Source organism: Apodemus sylvaticus, chromosome 18 (assembly GCF_947179515.1).
Source record: "Apodemus sylvaticus chromosome 18, mApoSyl1.1, whole genome shotgun sequence".
Taxonomy (NCBI): Eukaryota; Metazoa; Chordata; class Mammalia; order Rodentia; family Muridae; genus Apodemus; species Apodemus sylvaticus.
The window spans coordinates 9557821-9574061 of record NC_067489.1 but is presented as its reverse complement, the minus strand read 5'-3'; the positions used below and the strand labels follow the sequence as shown (position 1 = coordinate 9574061).

General features: G+C 49.3%; 1 protein-coding gene across 4 annotated transcripts in view; it reads right to left on the bottom strand.

Annotated features, from left to right (window-relative positions):
• Positions 1 to 2744: 2744 nt before the first annotated feature.
• Fbxo25 (F-box protein 25) overlaps positions 2745 to 16241 on the bottom strand; it is a 35588-nt gene continuing 22091 nt past the window's right edge. For 2 of the 4 annotated variants that reach the window (XM_052162304.1, XM_052162303.1), the window contains 5 exons: positions 13504 to 13688; positions 11511 to 11693; positions 7703 to 7846; positions 4310 to 4336; positions 2745 to 3731 (listed from right to left, as the gene is read on the bottom strand). In XM_052162304.1, coding sequence (XP_052018264.1) covers positions 3642 to 3731; positions 4310 to 4336; positions 7703 to 7846; positions 11511 to 11693; positions 13504 to 13688 — 629 coding nt within the window. In that variant the 3' untranslated portion in view covers positions 2745 to 3641. The remainder of the gene's footprint in view (positions 3732 to 4309; positions 4337 to 7702; positions 7847 to 11510; positions 11694 to 13503; positions 13689 to 16241) is intronic. The other 2 variants (XM_052162305.1, XM_052162306.1) reach the window with 2 other exon arrangements.

The window sequence follows — 16241 nt, the reverse complement described above, 5'->3', positions numbered from 1 at the left end:
TCAGGACTGCTCTTTGTGGCTCTTTTCAAGTTGTGCTGCGAAGACTGGCAACTCACAGGCCGGGGTCAAAGCTTCTTTCTGTCATATGCAAAAGAATTAAAAACATAACAAATGCAAAAGAATTAAAAACATTAACAAAAGCTTTGTAAAAATCCTAGTGGTCCATATCTTTAATCCCAAGCACCTGGAAGGCAGAGGCAGGCACATCTTGGAGTTTGAGGTCAGCCTGGTCTACACAGAAAAACCCTGTCTTGAGAAATAAACAAACAAACCCGAATGTTGCAGTGCATCTCCAACCCCAATGAGCCCATGTGAGAACACGCAGCTCCACTTTAGTATTTTTAAGCTGCACGCCCAGACTGGGCAGACTCACCATTACCCTTCTCTGTTCCCCAGCCATGAGATTCCCTTGCTACTTGCAGCTTCTCTGGGCCATGTGGTTCTGCTCCATCTTCCTCTACCTCCTCTTCCTCCACCTTCTCCTCCCTCGTTCCTACTCTTTCCCGACTCCCTAAAATCTCCAGCCCCGCCTTTCCTTCCCACTGCCCAGTCACAGGCTCTATAGCCTTTCTCTGATCAGTTACAATGGGGAGAAGGTTCACATGAAATTGCCTGAGTACACATCCACTGCTCATCAGGGCAGCCCCTCTTGAGGAGGCAGAATTAACCTGAGAACACAATCAGCACCAGGCAGCCCACAATAAGCAAAAAGTGGTGTGTGTGCACACAGACATGCATGGGTATATACCCAGGAGTGCACGCTCCAATGGAGGTCAGAACAGGATGCTGGATATCCAGCTGTGAACCAGCTACCCCACAGTGGGTGCTCGGGACTGAACTCCTGTTCTCTAGGGGAACAGTATGCAGTCTTTTTCCTCCCTCACTGGTAACACCAAAACCATTTCCATTCTTTCTTCCCCCCCATTTTTTATTGGATATTGTATTTATTTACATTTCAAATGTTATCCCCTTCCCAGATTTCCCCTCCAGAAACTCCCTATCCCATCCCCCTACTTCTATGAGGGTGCTCCCCCACCCACCCAAGCACTCCCACCTCCCTGCCCTGGCATTTCCCTACACTGGGGCATCGAGCTTTCACAGGATCACGGGCCTCTCCTCCCACTGATACCTGACAAGACCATCCTCTGCTACATATGCGGCTGGAGCCATGGGTACCTTCTGTGTACTCTTTGGTTGGTGATTTACTCCCTGGGAGACCTGGGGGGGGGGGGGCGTATTGTTGGGGTTGGTATTGTTCTTCCTATGAGTTGCAAACCCCTTCAGCTCATTTAGAGCTTTATCTAACTCCTCTGTTGGGGACTGTATACTCAGTCAAGTGGTTGCCTGTGAGCATCTGCCTTTTTGTCAGGTACTGGCAGAGCCTCTCAGAAGAAAGCTATATCAGGCTCCTGTCAGCAAGCACTTCTTGGCATCTACAATAGTGTCTGGGTTTGGTGACTGTATATGGGATGGATCCCAAGGTGGGGCAGTCTTTGGATGGCCTTTCCTTCGGGCTCTGCTCAACACTTTGTCTTTGTATCTCCTCCCATGAGTATTTTGTTCCCCCTTCTAAGAAAGACTGAAGCATATATTTGGTCTTCCTTCTTGAGCTTCATGTGGTCTGTAAACTATATCTTGGGTATTCTGAGCTTTTTCTATTGGGCTAATGTCCACTTATCAGTGAGTACATACCATATGTGTTCTTTTGTGATTGGGTTACCTCACTCAGGATGACACTTTCTAGTTCCATCCATCTGCTTGCGAATTTCATGAATTCTCATTTTCCGTATCCATTCCTCTGTTGATGGACATCTGGGTTCTTTCCAGCTTCTGGCTATTATAAATAAGGCTGCTATGAACATAGTGGGGCATGTGTCCTTGTTATATGTTGGAGCATCTTTTGGGAATATGCCCAGGAGTGGTATAGCTGGGTCCTCAGATAGTACTATGTTCAGTTTTCTGAGGAACCTCCAGACTGATTTCGAGAGTGCTTGTACCAGCTTGCAGTTCCACCAGCAATAGAGAACTTGTTCCCCTTTCTCCACATCCTCACCAGTATCTGCTGTCCCCTAAGTTTTTGATTAGCCATTCTGACTGGTGTGAGGTAGAATCTCGGGGTTGTTTTGATTTGCATTTCCCTGATGACTAAGGATGTTGAACATATCTTTAGGTGCTTCTTTGCCATTAGATATTCCTCAGTTGAGAATTCTTGGTTTAGCTTGCTCTGTACCCCATTTTTAAAAAAGATTTATTTATTTTATGTATGAGTACACTGTAGCTGTCTTCAGACACACCAGAAGAGGGCATCAGATCACATTGCAGATGGTTGTGAGCCATCTTGTGGTTGCTGAGAATTGAGGTCAATGGAAACCAGGCCCTCAGTACGGAATCCTCTGGTTAGGAAGGGCAGGCATCATGGTCATAGTTTTAAGAAATACTGACTTTAGTGTGCGCGAGGACGCCGGGTGTCTGCACTGTGTCAAAGAGACTCAGTTGGCAATTATAAATGTTCTTGGCTGTTGTCTGAGGACAGAGTATAAGACTGGAAAATGAAATTTTTTATCTGTATCTATAACTGTGTAGTTACTCTGTATCTATAACTCTGCAATTACAAACTTTAATGTGCTTAGGAAGGTTAAAGAGATGATGCACTTAGGGTACCTGACTGGATCTACGGAGGACACAGAAGTCCACTGTGTCCTCAGTCAGCTGAGCAGCAATGCTGAACATTCAAAGAATTGTAGAACTTTCTTTCATGTATCTTTATTTTCAAAAATTTCTAAAGTGCACATGCATTATTTTTAAAATAAAACAGCACATTTTAAAGACAACACCACTCAGTTAGAAGTGAATCTGATGAGGCTGATCAGCAGATAAACATGGCTTATTACTTTACCCACGACAGTCATTTCTATAAGCGAAGCTCAGCCTCGCGGGCTGTTTCCGGCTCCTTGGCAGGGGCTCTGCTCTGGTTTGAAGCCCACATCCCAGGTCTGGATCCATGATGGCCTCATGGCAGGGGTCCCCAGAAACACAGGGTCAGTGCTGCTAGCTACGGACAGTGCATCCCGTTCACAGCCCCACCCACCGAGTGGGCCGGAGCATGCCGAGCACGTTCGTTCCTAGGTCCATCCTGTATTCAATGAGGACTCATTTGGGCACAGCCACTGGGGTTGTGAAAATACATTTTAAGAAAAATAAATATTCTGCATAATGTATTTACAAGGATCAACTGTCTAGTTCTCCATCCCAGTGACTGCAGGATGGAAAGCTGCCGCTTGACAACCAAGAATGAGATCCTCGGTTGTTTTGTCAGTTCGGCACAAAGTATGGGGCTGAAAATCCAAAACTCTTTTTGATCCATATTTAAAAATATACAAAATTGTAAATTTTATAAGCTGAGAAGAGTTTCAAGAAAGAAGTACAAATGGTATTGTGGTCTCCTCTCCCTCACGGATGGTGCACAACTACCCGAGCATCTTCCGCATCCTGTCAGGGTCTCCGGAAGCAAGCGAGGGCCACACAGGTATAGGCAGTCACCGAGCCTGTCGTCACTTGTGTCACAGAATACTCACACCAACTACACGACACAGAAAGCACAAGGGACAGCTGTGGACAAGGGCACGGGGCCGAGGGCACCATCAGAATTTGAAGAGGTCAATGAAGTGCTCGGGGGACACGGGCGTGAAGCAGCTGTCAGGGTCAGCCGCGGTGCAGGGGTGTCCCGAGTCCTGAGGAGAGAGCGAGGGGACGGGTGGGTCAGAGCACGTTCTTGAACAGCTACGGAACACAATGTGCACTTTGCTGAGCGGATCCCAATCCCTCCCTCTGCCACACAAATGACACGACTCCGCTGGGCTCAGCCTGGGTGGCCCCAGTCTACTGACAGGTGACAGTGTTTGTAGTCACCCTGTAAGGCTTGGAAGCTGTTCTCCTGGCCCACCCCTCCACACCCTGCCTCCTGACTGACCCCTTCTTCCCTTGTAGGCTTAGGGGTGAGGTGGAGATTGTCTTGGCACACAGACATTAAGGCACACCGTAAGCACTGTCTCCAGAGTAGGTGTGGGGTTGGTAGTACAGAAAACCAAGGAGCTAGGATTATTTTTTGTAGAAGTAACAAGAGAAAAAGCTCGCACCATCTGGGAAGGCTCAGCCTGGCTGGAGCTGCTTCTCTGGCCTCCAGCAGACTGGCCACCCTGAGGTCAGCTTTCTGGGATAAGTCTAGCCTGTGGACAGCAAGCACCGCTATCACAGTGGCCACCTGACAGGGCAAAGAAGTGCACAGGGTAGAACAGCACACAGGAAGTACCTTCAACAACCAAGCAAGGTGGTAGTCCTTTGACACCGTGGAGACAGTCAGCAAGGGAGCAGCAAAGGGAGGAAAAGGAAGGAAAATCAGGGTTAGATGGAGCCAGGTGAGCTCGGCGTGAGGTGGGAGCTACACCTGTGAGGATACCTGAGACACTGCAGAACTAAATGTGAGCAGTATAAAACATTAGGAGAAGATGGAGCATTGCTGGATACCCTGCATTTATACAATTAAAGAGATTCTCTAGCCAGGTATACAAAAAGATACAAAGCCAGGCATGACAGCCAGTGCTGTTAATTCAGTGCTCATAGTGCTTAGAAGGATGGATTTCTTATGAGATGGAGGCCAGCTTGACCTCCACGAAGAGTTTCAGGCCAACTAGGGCCACACAATGAAAAACCTGTCTCAAAAAAATAAATACAAATAAAAAACAAAGAAGAAAGCCCAGGGCAAGAGAAACAGTTCCACTTCCTTTTAAGGTTCCCACACTGACCATCTGGAAGGCCATACACTCAATTATTTGTTGAAAATACATAAAACAGTCCTCGTATTTCTGTGGGAAAAACAGATTGTCTGGGGAAAGGCCCCAGCCACTCTCGTTGTCCTGGGGTCTGCTCTGTGAATAACAATGTAGCTGACTGCACATTGCATGCACCCAGAGGCCCATATCCATTTTGGATGCTTAGTTTCTTTTTTTTTTTTTTTTTTTTTGGGTGTTTTTTTTTTTTTTTTTTGGTTTTTGGATTTGGTTTTTTCCGAGACAGAGTTTCTCTGTGTAGCCCTGGCTGTCCTGGAACTCACTCTGTAGACCTGGCTGGCCTCGAACTCAGAAATCCACCTGCCTCTGCCTCCCAGAGTGCTGGGATTACAGGCGTGTGCCACCACTGCCTGGCAGATGCTTAGTTTCTTGCAGCCCACCAACATCTGCTGTTGCTCCTGAGGTGGGCAGCCCTGTGCTGGCTGCTCCTGTGCGCTCTAACTGAAGAATCTGTCTTTTCCTGCTTGGGAATGCGTGGCCCTCATCTCTGCTCACAGGGCCAGTAAGGAGGATCTGCGACCTCTGCCCATTCCTGCTTCAGTCAGGTTTGCTTCTCCTGCCTACAGAGATCTCAGCACAGCTGGACTTGTCCAGCTACTGAAATACTGAGACAAGAAAAGGACACAGAAAGGCTAAGTTTCCATCCTAGCTTCCCTAGCCCTCTCGGCCTCCAGTTTCTGACAGGCTTCACAGAGTCGGGAAGCTGAGAAGGGACAGAGAGACATGCACAGAGACTGGCGGCCTCTGTGTGCTGGTAACCTGGGTGGGAGCACACGGCTCAGTCTTGCACAGCAGTTGGAAGAAGGAAGAATCATCACTCCAGGACGGCAGGAGGAGAGCAATGGGAAACCAGCCTGGGAGAAGGACAGGGTCCCCATAAGGGCAGGCGGTCATCGTGGAACACGCCAGGCACAGGGCAAGATGCGCTCAGCCATAGTGTGGCTCCTGACCATACTCAGGGCCAGGTGAGGACTCCCCACCCCGCTCCCACACTATGTGTCTCAGTCAGCAGAGTTCCCTTAACAGCAGGCACCATTCCAAAGCCACAAGCCTGTAGCTCACCGGTCAGCTGGGCCTGCCTGACTGTATCCCACGCTCTCCCAAGGATGCCTCTTCTGGGCAGTGGCAGCTTAACAGCTTGGGGATTAAGAAAGGTGGTCTTCCTTACATTCCACACTTAACGCCTGGAAAACAATCCTCAAAGGAGCGGGGCCTCTGGACGGATGAGAGGTGGGAGAACTGTGCTAACACACATGACATCCTTCTGGAGGTGGCCCAGTGCCACCGCCCTCCATCTCTCTCCCAGACCAGCCAGGGCCTGCGCTTTAATGACTTGTTCTACCTGCGATCAGCACAGCCGCTGTGTGAGGTCAGTTAAATGTAGAAATTTGCAGGCCAATTTTTTTGAAAACTGAAAGTCATCTTCCAGTTTAAATGGCCAGAGCTTACATATTTCATGAAACTCGAGCAGCACGTTTTACACTCCTCAACAGAGAAGGCACAGAGAAGGCACACATCTTTCTTTGCTCCGTTTCCTTTTTCAGACAGGAAAAGCACCAAATGTTTTAAGATACTAGTCCAAGAAAAACTGGTATCACATATACAACCATAAGCCATCTTCTCCATACAAACATCTATACATTTAATATTTCTATAGTATAAAATAATCTCAGGAAAAAAATGAAAAGCCCTTTCTAGGAGGTGTGTCAATTCCCACTGAGCGTTGCCAGGCTCACCTATGCTGACTGGGACAGAGACAGGTCTATCTTCCAGAGCACCCAGACAGGGGTGCTGCACCAGAATCCTGGGAGGCTGATGAGCAGACAGAACCCCGCGGGATTTGGGCACCACAGTGGGGCTCCTTTCCACCCCATGTCTAGGGAAGATGGGACACTAGCGGGCTGTTTTCTGTGTATGTATACACAGCAAGGAACTGAGGCCGAACTGATCATAAGAAGACCCTGTTCTCAAGAGAGGGTGTTCTAGAGAACGGTCCGCCTGCTGCAAAGACACTTCACACACATTTTTAATTTTCAGAAAGAAAAGAACCAAGGTCAGAGAGGACAGACTCTTCCTGGCTGTCCGTGCCAGAGACAGCAGCCTCCTCCACAGCTATGCTCTCTGCCCTGCTCTGGGCCATCATAATAAAGGCTATGTGGTTGTGAATGGAGTTTGAAAGGAAAAAACTTTAAAAGGTTGTCCTTTGCCAACAATTAAGAGTTTGCCTCATGTCCCAAATTTAGATAAGTGTAAAGCAAACCATCTAAGCATATTAGAGCAGCTACCGGGGAAGGAACGGACACACGGACTCTTCTCTGGTTATGGGAAACATTATTGTAACCAGAGGAAAATGGGTAGTGAGATTTCAAAACAGCACAAAGGGATGAAGGACTCCTGGTTTCCTATTTCAGATATGAAAATAGGGACATTTAAGGTTTTCACTAAAGGATCAGTCTTTGTGGGTAAAAAGTTACAGTCTTGTTAAGTTTGCACATTTACTCTGAAGCCTGTGCTTCCCATGGCCCTACTGCCTACCTGAGAACTTAGCTTTGAGAGAAGAGGCCAAAGGCTGGTCCTGATCCCCTGCGGCAGTGGGCCTGACTCCCAGGTGTTCCCAGAGGGCTGGACAGACAAGTCCATGTTCTTTACTGAGGCGAGGTGTGAGGCGCACTGCTCGGGAGCGAGCGGAGGCCCAGGGCATGAGGAGGCCCGGAGCAGGCTACATCCGCAGCAAGGACAGTGCCTCCTCCAGTAACACTCCCATCACAGGTATTATTTCCCATTTGCTCACCTCTATGTTTAAGATGCAGATGAACAGTTTGTCCTCACATCCCAAGTCCATCCTAAATCCTTACCTTCCAGAAGAGGATGCTGCAGTGGCGGCAGAAGTGTAGAGTGTCTCCGTACTGCTCTTTGGTCGGGTAATACTTCTGAAGCGTAAAATACATCAGCTTCCACTCAATATGACCTTTTTCTGAAAGGATCAGATGTCTACAAAACTGAAAAAAGGACAACTCTGTTCAGAATTATTTGACGATTTTTAAAAATATGCAATAGGTACATTTTTTAAGGCAGAGCAATGCACAAAACATTTTAAGATTGAAATTAAATTTGTATTAAGTCAATGAGGAACAAGTCAAGCAAACCGTGGTGTCCCTACATAGTGGCAGCAGCAGCCATGACAGACAGAAGACAGCTCTGAAGGAGGGCTGTGGTGAGTATTAAATAAGAGACTCGGATGCAGGAGAAATAAAGCGCAGGACTTCTTAACTTGAGATGGATAATGGGCTTGAAAAAGCATTTCTACGCCAAGACCCACAAATGGTCAATGTCCTCGTGACGAAATGGCACCCACCCGAAGTGAAGGATGTGCCACCTCGTACCGACTGGGGTGGCAATAAAGTAGAAAGTCAGGCATCAGCAAGTGCTGGGGACGGCGTAGGGAATCAATAGCTTGGTCTACTCTGGTAGGAATGCAAATGGTGTGGCCACCGTGGAAAACAACACAGTTTCTCCAGGGATTAAACACAGCATGCGAACTGTAATTCCACCACTGGGAAGTTACTTCAGAGAAATGAAAAACACGTCTGCACCCAAACCCCTCAGTGGATGTCCACAGCAACAATCCTACTAGTTACAAGGTGCCAGGAAAGCCAGTGCCCCTGACCAGATGAATGGGCACCAAAGCATGGCACGCCAAAAAAAGTGGACTCTGTAGTCCCCAAGGGAACGAAGCTTTGCTCCCTATCACAGACCATCCTGAAGGGCTTTATCGGGGTGTGGTGGGGTCACAAAAGCCTTAGTGGTATACATTCTGCTCATACCACACATCCAGACAGGAAATTCAGTCAGAAAGTACATGAGGGGTTGCTCTGGGCTGGAAGGAGGCTGAGACAACAGTTGACGGAGCACAAGGCTCCTGAGGCAACAATGGTGTTCCAAAACTGAGCACAGTGACAGAGACACTAACTGGGTAGCATCTACCAGCGTTACCAAAAAGTGGGTTGGCAATATAATCTGGGCCTTGCTACGGCTTTCTAAGAGTGTTTTGCTTCTTATTACTGAAAACAAGCTCTCGTACACCATGTAATCAGCCACACCTTTTAAGGACTTGGTTTGGAAATAATAATGGAGCCAATGAGGGACTCCAACTTCTACTAGAGTCTGAAGCACAGACAGACTGAAGAGCAGAGGCCAATTACAGGCCTGGCTATAGCAATTTCCGTGTCCTTTAAGCACCATGGAAACATGAGTTTCTAGAGACAAAAATACCTCTGCCTGGCTTTCTCTTCCCTCCTCACGGTTCCATGCCCACAGTGAGGAGGAGGAACGCCCACATTCCCGGATGCTTTCCTCTACATAAGAACCTGGGGTCTTTTGTTACTCAAGTCTCATGCCCATACCAGCTGCTCACATCTAACACATCTGGCCAACGGCCCCTTCTGCTGTCACTATGGACAGCTAACCCGGGACCTGCACAGCCTTTGGTGTCACTGAGGGGCTGCTGGCCCGACCTTAACTGTAGCTCCTGAGAACCCTGAGAAGCCAGGGTCCTGCTGTTAATCACTCCTGAGAACTGTGAGCATCTCACAGGCTGTTCTGTGATTCAATCAAGGAAATACGCAGCAAACGACGCACTCATAGGTGCTGACAGACAGACAGTGCTCATCTAAGTTCTTACAGAAGGTGAACACTGTTCCTCAAGGAACTTCCAGGACTCACAGCCAGCCAGCGGCTATCCTGAAGGGCTGTGTGACACCTGGATATATAACGCAGGCCCGCCGGGCTCTGGAGCCCAGCCCGAGCCCTCGCTCCTCACCCTGTGGGACCTGGGAGGAAGGTCCCAGAGCACTGTGTGACACACATCCCAGACGGACATTTATTCACCACTCTATCCACAGCTCTCAATCTTCCCTCCAAAAGGCTAACCAGTCTCCCCTGCATTTCTGATGCCAACTCAAATCCAATCTCAAAAAGGTGGGGGCAGAAACATGGTTGCCAGCTGAGAAAGACAAAGGGAGCAGGGAGAGACAGGGTGGCTAAGGATCCAGGGGGCAGTGGACGTCCCCTCCACTCAGATGGAGTAGCCCAAGCCTCCTGCTAGGTGGGCTCGCAGCCTACCCAGCCATCCTCAGGCCCAGCTTCTGCACACCCAGTCCAATGGACATTACCATGGCCAGCCGCCTGCAGCATCCTGACTGCACTCGGCATGTCTGAGGACCCAGAGCTCCCTGAGCACTCACGGACTTGCTCTGGGTCTGGGCATTTCCTTGGGGCTCTGCTTCGGACTCTCCGAGGGTCCTGGCTGGACATGTACATCAACCCTGACCACCACCTTTGAAGTCCACGCCAGTGTTTCTCGCAAGCAAGATCCTGAGAGCCCTATAAAAGGTGCCCCGTGTTCCAGATGCTTCACTGGACTTTTCAAGCTGGATGGAATCTCAAATGTGGCTAAGACTCCTGATTCTTTCTTCAGATGGGACCGGCTTTCTACTCTGCCCATCCTTGCCATAAAGCAGTAATAATAATCTTACCCCCACTTCACAGTGCTCCTGCAGCTCAGTGACATCCACGTCTGTAAGGCAGACAGTGAATCACTTGCCCCTTCCTATCCTTGTATGAAATAGATACTGTTTTATGCAATAAACCAGGAATGCCTAGATGCTGCAGAAGCGCAGAGGTGGGATTTCACTCTGGAGCAGGAGAATCAACTAGCAAGGCACCAAGTGGGAAGCGCAGGAGCTACAAGGATCCACTGGTTCTCCCGGGACAACGGGCTGGCAGGAGGCAGAGCCAGAATGTGACTTATTAGGTTAAGAGAACACCATGACCTTTCCCAGTAAGTGTGATACAACTCAGCTAGTTATTTGGTACTAGGACATTTTTAGAATCATTATTCCTTTTCAATATGAAAAATGAGCCTTGTAATTGATAGAATTCAGAAGCAACTTCAGTATACTCTAGTTATTCACTATCAAGTCTCTGACTATGGAGTCTACATCCTCCCCAACGTCATCTGAGCACAAATGATGGTGACCAGCTGATCTGACTCCAGGGACTAAACTACACACAGTTAGAATTTAGGTTTCTTTAAAAAAACACAGAAATATTGTGGGGATGTGGTTTTATTTTAATCCAGGTGTGGGACATGAAGCTGCTTCAGGCTGTCCATAGCAGCTGATTGTGATTTGTCTTATGTTCTAGTATGGTGTGATTTTGCCTGCTGCGGATAGTTTCTGCAATTGTGTAAGGTCCAGAATTCTAGGTTTTTTTTCAGACAGTAAAAATGTTGGGGCCCCAAGAAGCAGCAAGGGTGGGGGGATTGGGTTGGGTTGTTGTTGGAAGGTTGGTTGTTGGTTGTTGGTTGGCTGTTGTTGGTTACTGCTTGTTAAATAGTTGTGCACAAAAAAGGAATGAGAAGGAGAAATCAGATATCCTGATGGTGAAGATCAAACCTGCCCTGTGCACAAAACCCGAGACTCCTAATCATCAGGAAGTGGTCTCATAAGAATGTCACTCCTTTTCGAATCCCTGACCTGACTCAGTCTCCTTCCTTTCCTCTCTGTCCTTCCTTGCTTCTTACCTGGTGTTAGAGGATGCAAGGTGGAGAAGGGTGGGAGACGGAAGAGCCCACAGAGCAGCAACCCAGCTGCCCACACTCACCTGCTTCTCAGCAAAGTGGTACTGACACAGTCGCTTCCACAGACGCCGGTCTTCACTGAGCATGTACAGGGTTGGCGTCACCTGGCCCAGGGTGACAATGTCCCAGCCGTCTGAGAAACGGTACAGGATGTTGTTCAGCATGTGCAAGGGCAGGTCGCTGAGTGTGAGGCCCGTGTTTACCTGCTAAAAGGAAACTCAGCCCTGTCAGCTGGAGAGAACACAGTGGCTTTCTTCAACAAAACTAATGGCCATGCTGGAGAGACAGCTTCAGCGTGACTACAGGGAAGAGGCCATGTGCCCTGACGGTCACTTGTCTTCACTGCTCTGCAGGGTGGTCTCCAGGGGCTGGCACATAGCCATTTCCCTGTGCCCAGTAAGTTACCCTTGGACATGCCTGCCCCCGCTCTATTTTAACTAGAAAAACACCTAGAAAATGGTAGATCTGAAATCTGATGGCATTAATCCTGCTTCATGGCAGAGGCGGTCTGCACCGCGAGTCACCCAGGGACAGGCTCAGGGTCTATCTGGTCTCACCAGCTTTATTTGTATCTATTATTAAATCTAAACTTCCTCCTCACTGACTACTTAGCATGTTCATGATATATAATATGGTTCACACAAACAAACAGGCTTCTGTAGCACAGAGAGAGACGCCAGCATGGGCGAGAACACCCGGCCAGCTGTTATGGACCAGCTGTTTGTCTGATGGGTTGGTTAATTTACAGATGCTAGGGAACTGCAGGACTCAACAGGGGTGAATTGGCTGGATGAGGTTTCTCAAGAGGATATGCAGGTAGCCAGCAAGTATGTGCAAACACTCAATATCACTAACCACAGAAATGCAAATGACAAATGCAGGTGCTAAGCAATGGGGACCTCGCAGGGACTGCTGCCAGGTGGGCGTGAATAAGCAAAGAGAAAAGCTGCTGGAGGCCCCTCAAACAATACAAACAGACTGGCTAGCCAGGTGGTGGTGGCACAAGCCTGTAATCCCAGCACTCTGGGAGGCAGAGGCAGGCGGATTTCTGAGTTCGAGGCCAGCCTGGTCTACAGAGTGAGTTCTAGGACAGCCAGGGCTACACAGAGAAACCCTGTCTCAAAAAAAACCAAATCCAAAAAACAAAAAAAAAAAAAAAAAAAGAAAGAAAGAAAGACAGACAGACCACAGTGTTGATCAAACTTGTGTGTGTGTGACCACAGTGTTGTCAAGGGGTATACATCCAACCCAGGGACCTGAAATCACATCTTTATAGTAGCTGGATTCATGGTAGCCGAGACATGGGGTCAGCCTAGTGCTCACTGATGTGACTTAATAAAGAAAATGTGTTATATCTTATTCAGCCACAGAAATAATGAAACACTGTCATCTTCAGCAATATGAATGGAAGCATTTAACATGGCTACCCTGCTATATGAAAGAAGTCAAGAAGAGTTAAAACTAAATACTACGTGTTCTAAGTTACGCGCAGAAAAGAAAAAACTGGTCTCAAAGAAGTAGAGTGTGAAGCAGTGGTAGCCATAGTCTGGGGGAAGGCAGAGAGGACAGGGGAGAGAATACATGCTAATGGGCCCAGGGTAGGAGAGATGGCAGCTACTGTTCATCAGCACAGCAGCATACGTCACCACCACAACTCCCTGAAAACCTCAGAGTTGGTAAATATATGAGGTGATGGTTGCCAACCGCCCTGACATGGTCGATACACATCACAGATCTATGAAGAATCGAACTGCATCTCCTAAGCACATACAATTTTTGTGTCAAATAAAAATAAATTTAGGTCAGGTGTGATGGCGCTCACCTTTAATCCTAGCACTCTATAGGCAGAGGCAGGTGGATCTCTGAGTTTAAGGCCAGTCTGGGCTGTGGTGCCAGTCAGAGATATATAGTAAGATCCTGTCTCAAAAAAAGAAGAAGGAAGAAAAGACAGACAGAAAGACAGAAAAAAAAGAAAAGAGAACAAACCCCCAAACCAAACAAAGAAAAGGAGCATACCTTAGTCATCTGAAGATTCTGCAGCTGCTGCTGCCAGCTGAGAACTGTCTCTAGGCGGCAAATCCAGATGTTGATGTTCCCGACTAACACTGACTTCCCCACCCCTCTAACGAGGATGCAGAGAGTTGAGCTCAAGTCTTGGAGGAGGTCTTTGATCAGGCGAGGATTCTGATGGTCTTCGAGAACTGATAAAACAAAATCAAGCAAGGACTACTGCTAATTATCTAAGTTTATAACCCGCACGTCTATCAACAGAAGAAGAAATAGCAAAACGTGGTCCCTTCACACACAGGGACATTACTCAAGCTAAGAGGTGAAGGAAATCCTGACCTGTTTCATGAACTCAAACAAGAACTATGACGTAGGAGGGAGTTTACAGGAGGTGAACACAGTATCGTATAACTCTGTGTACACAAGCCCCTCAGTCAGCAGACCCAGAGGCAGCGGTGGGGCAGGGGAGGGGCTGGCCAGTGGATGGGTTGCGATGGGCACAGGTGTTAGGTACAAAGGAGCCATCTAGAGACAGCAGTGGCTGCAATACACATGCATGCAGTGCTATTCAACAGTATGCTGAAACTGCTGAAATGATACGTGTTATATCATATGTGTTTTATCATATTAAAAACCAAGGACTTCATTTCATGGCAATTTAAAAGTGGCATCATTTTTCAGATATCACAATTGGTAATAATAAGAGTTTTAAAGGCTTTAAGATGCAACCTGACTAAATTTTTGGTTGGGTCTACAATTTTGCCTGTAAAGTAGTCAGTGTATGTTTTTTTATACTTATGATTAGGAGAAATATTGAGAGCAGCTCATAGCATATACACATAAAGTTCCTTTTACTTATAGTCACTAACAGGTAAAGGTAAGTATATTAAATTAAAAGGAAAAGTATGGCTCACATGGTACCTAAGTCAAAAAGCTGCAATCTTCCGGATTACAGACCCCAGTGGGTGTATGCCCCATGTGACTGATTAACAGCCATGGAAGGGCAAGTGTCTTCCTAGGCCTGCGTCTCTCTGGCTTAGCTGTTGGGGAGATCCATCTCTGCCTGGAGTCAGAAAAGCCCCCCGCCCCCACCAGGTTTCCAGTTAAGATTTAGACTTCAAAGTTCTGGTGCTGCAGGTAATAATGGCATGGGTGGTGGGGTGGGCAACCAGCGCCTTCCTGATTGATTAGATTTCAATGTTTGCTCTGTGAGGGGACAACCAGCGCCTTTCTGATCAGCTGGATTTGAGTGTTTGCTCCATGGCAGGAAATGTCTGGCACTGCAAACCTGCTCACAAGCAGACTAGAGAGATAACAGGCCCTGGGGGCAGGCAGACAGACAGAGGGACTTATTGTTGCAGTTTTGCTAGACGGACATGTTAAACTGTTCTAATATTTACTTCTGTACTCATAGCCTAGTGCTGCTCTCAGCCTGGGCAGAGACGCTTATCTTTGCAGTGAGTGGTGGTTAATACAGAGATTTGTCATTAGTGCTCAAACCTAAATGAAAAGACTGTAAGACCCCAATGGATAGGGAAGAGTGTGATAAAATGCCGCCTTCTGAACACACCACAGCCACTGCAGTCACGGGTGCTCAGCAGCTATGGCTGCCACTGCGGCCACGGGCGCTCAGCAGCTATGGCGGCCACTGCGGCCACGGGCGCTCAGCAGCTATGGCTGCCACTGCGGCCACGGGCGCTCAGCAGCTATGGCGGCCACTGCGGCCACGGGCGCTCAGCAGCTATGGCGGCCACTTCGGCCACGGGCGCTCAGCAGCTATGGCTGCCACTGCGGCCACGGGCGCTCAGCAGCTATGGCGGCCACTGCGGCCACGGGCGCTCAGCAGCTATGGCGGCCACTGCGGTCTCGGGCGCTCAGCAGCTATGGCGGCCACTGCGGTCTCGGGCGCTCAGCAGCTATGGCTGCCACTGCGGCCACGGGCGCTCAGCAGCTATGGCTGCCACTGCGGCCACGGGCGCTCAGCAGCTATGGCGGCCACTGCGGCCACGGGCGCTCAGCAGCTATGGCGGCCACTGCGGCCACGGGCGCTCAGCAGCTATGGCGGCCACTGCGGCCACGGGCGCTCAGCAGCTATGGCGGCCACTGCGGCCACGGGCGCTCAGCAGCTATGGCGGCCACTGCGGCCACGGGCGCTCAGCAGCTATGGCGGCCACTTCGGCCACGGGCGCTCAGCAGCTATGGCGGCCACTGCGGCCACGGGCGCTCAGCAGCTATGGCGGCCACTTCGGCCACGGGCGCTCAGCAGCTATGGCGGCCACTGCGGCCACGGGCGCTCAGCAGCTATGGCGGCCACTGAGGTCTCGGGCGCTCAGCAGCTATGGCGGCCACTGCGGCCACGGGCGCTCAGCAGCTATGGCGGCCACTGCGGTCTCGGGCGCTCAGCAGCTATGGCTGCCACTGTGGCCACGGGCGCTCAGCAGCTATGGCTGCCACTGTGGCCACGGGCGCTCAGCAGCTATGGCTGCCACTGCGGCCACGGGCGCTCAGCAGCTATGGCTGCCCGCCTACAGAGGAGAGGACCAGGGGGAAAAGGGGTCAGCAAGTGTCTTAGTTCCTATTGCTGTGATAAAACCCCACGATCAAAGCAGCCTGGGGAGGAGAGGGTTTATTCATCTTACACGTTCACAGCACTGTTCACCACTGAGGAAGTCCACACAGGAACGCAAACAGGGCAGGACCCTGGAGGCAGGAGCTGATGCAGAGGCCATGCTGCTTACTGGCTGGCT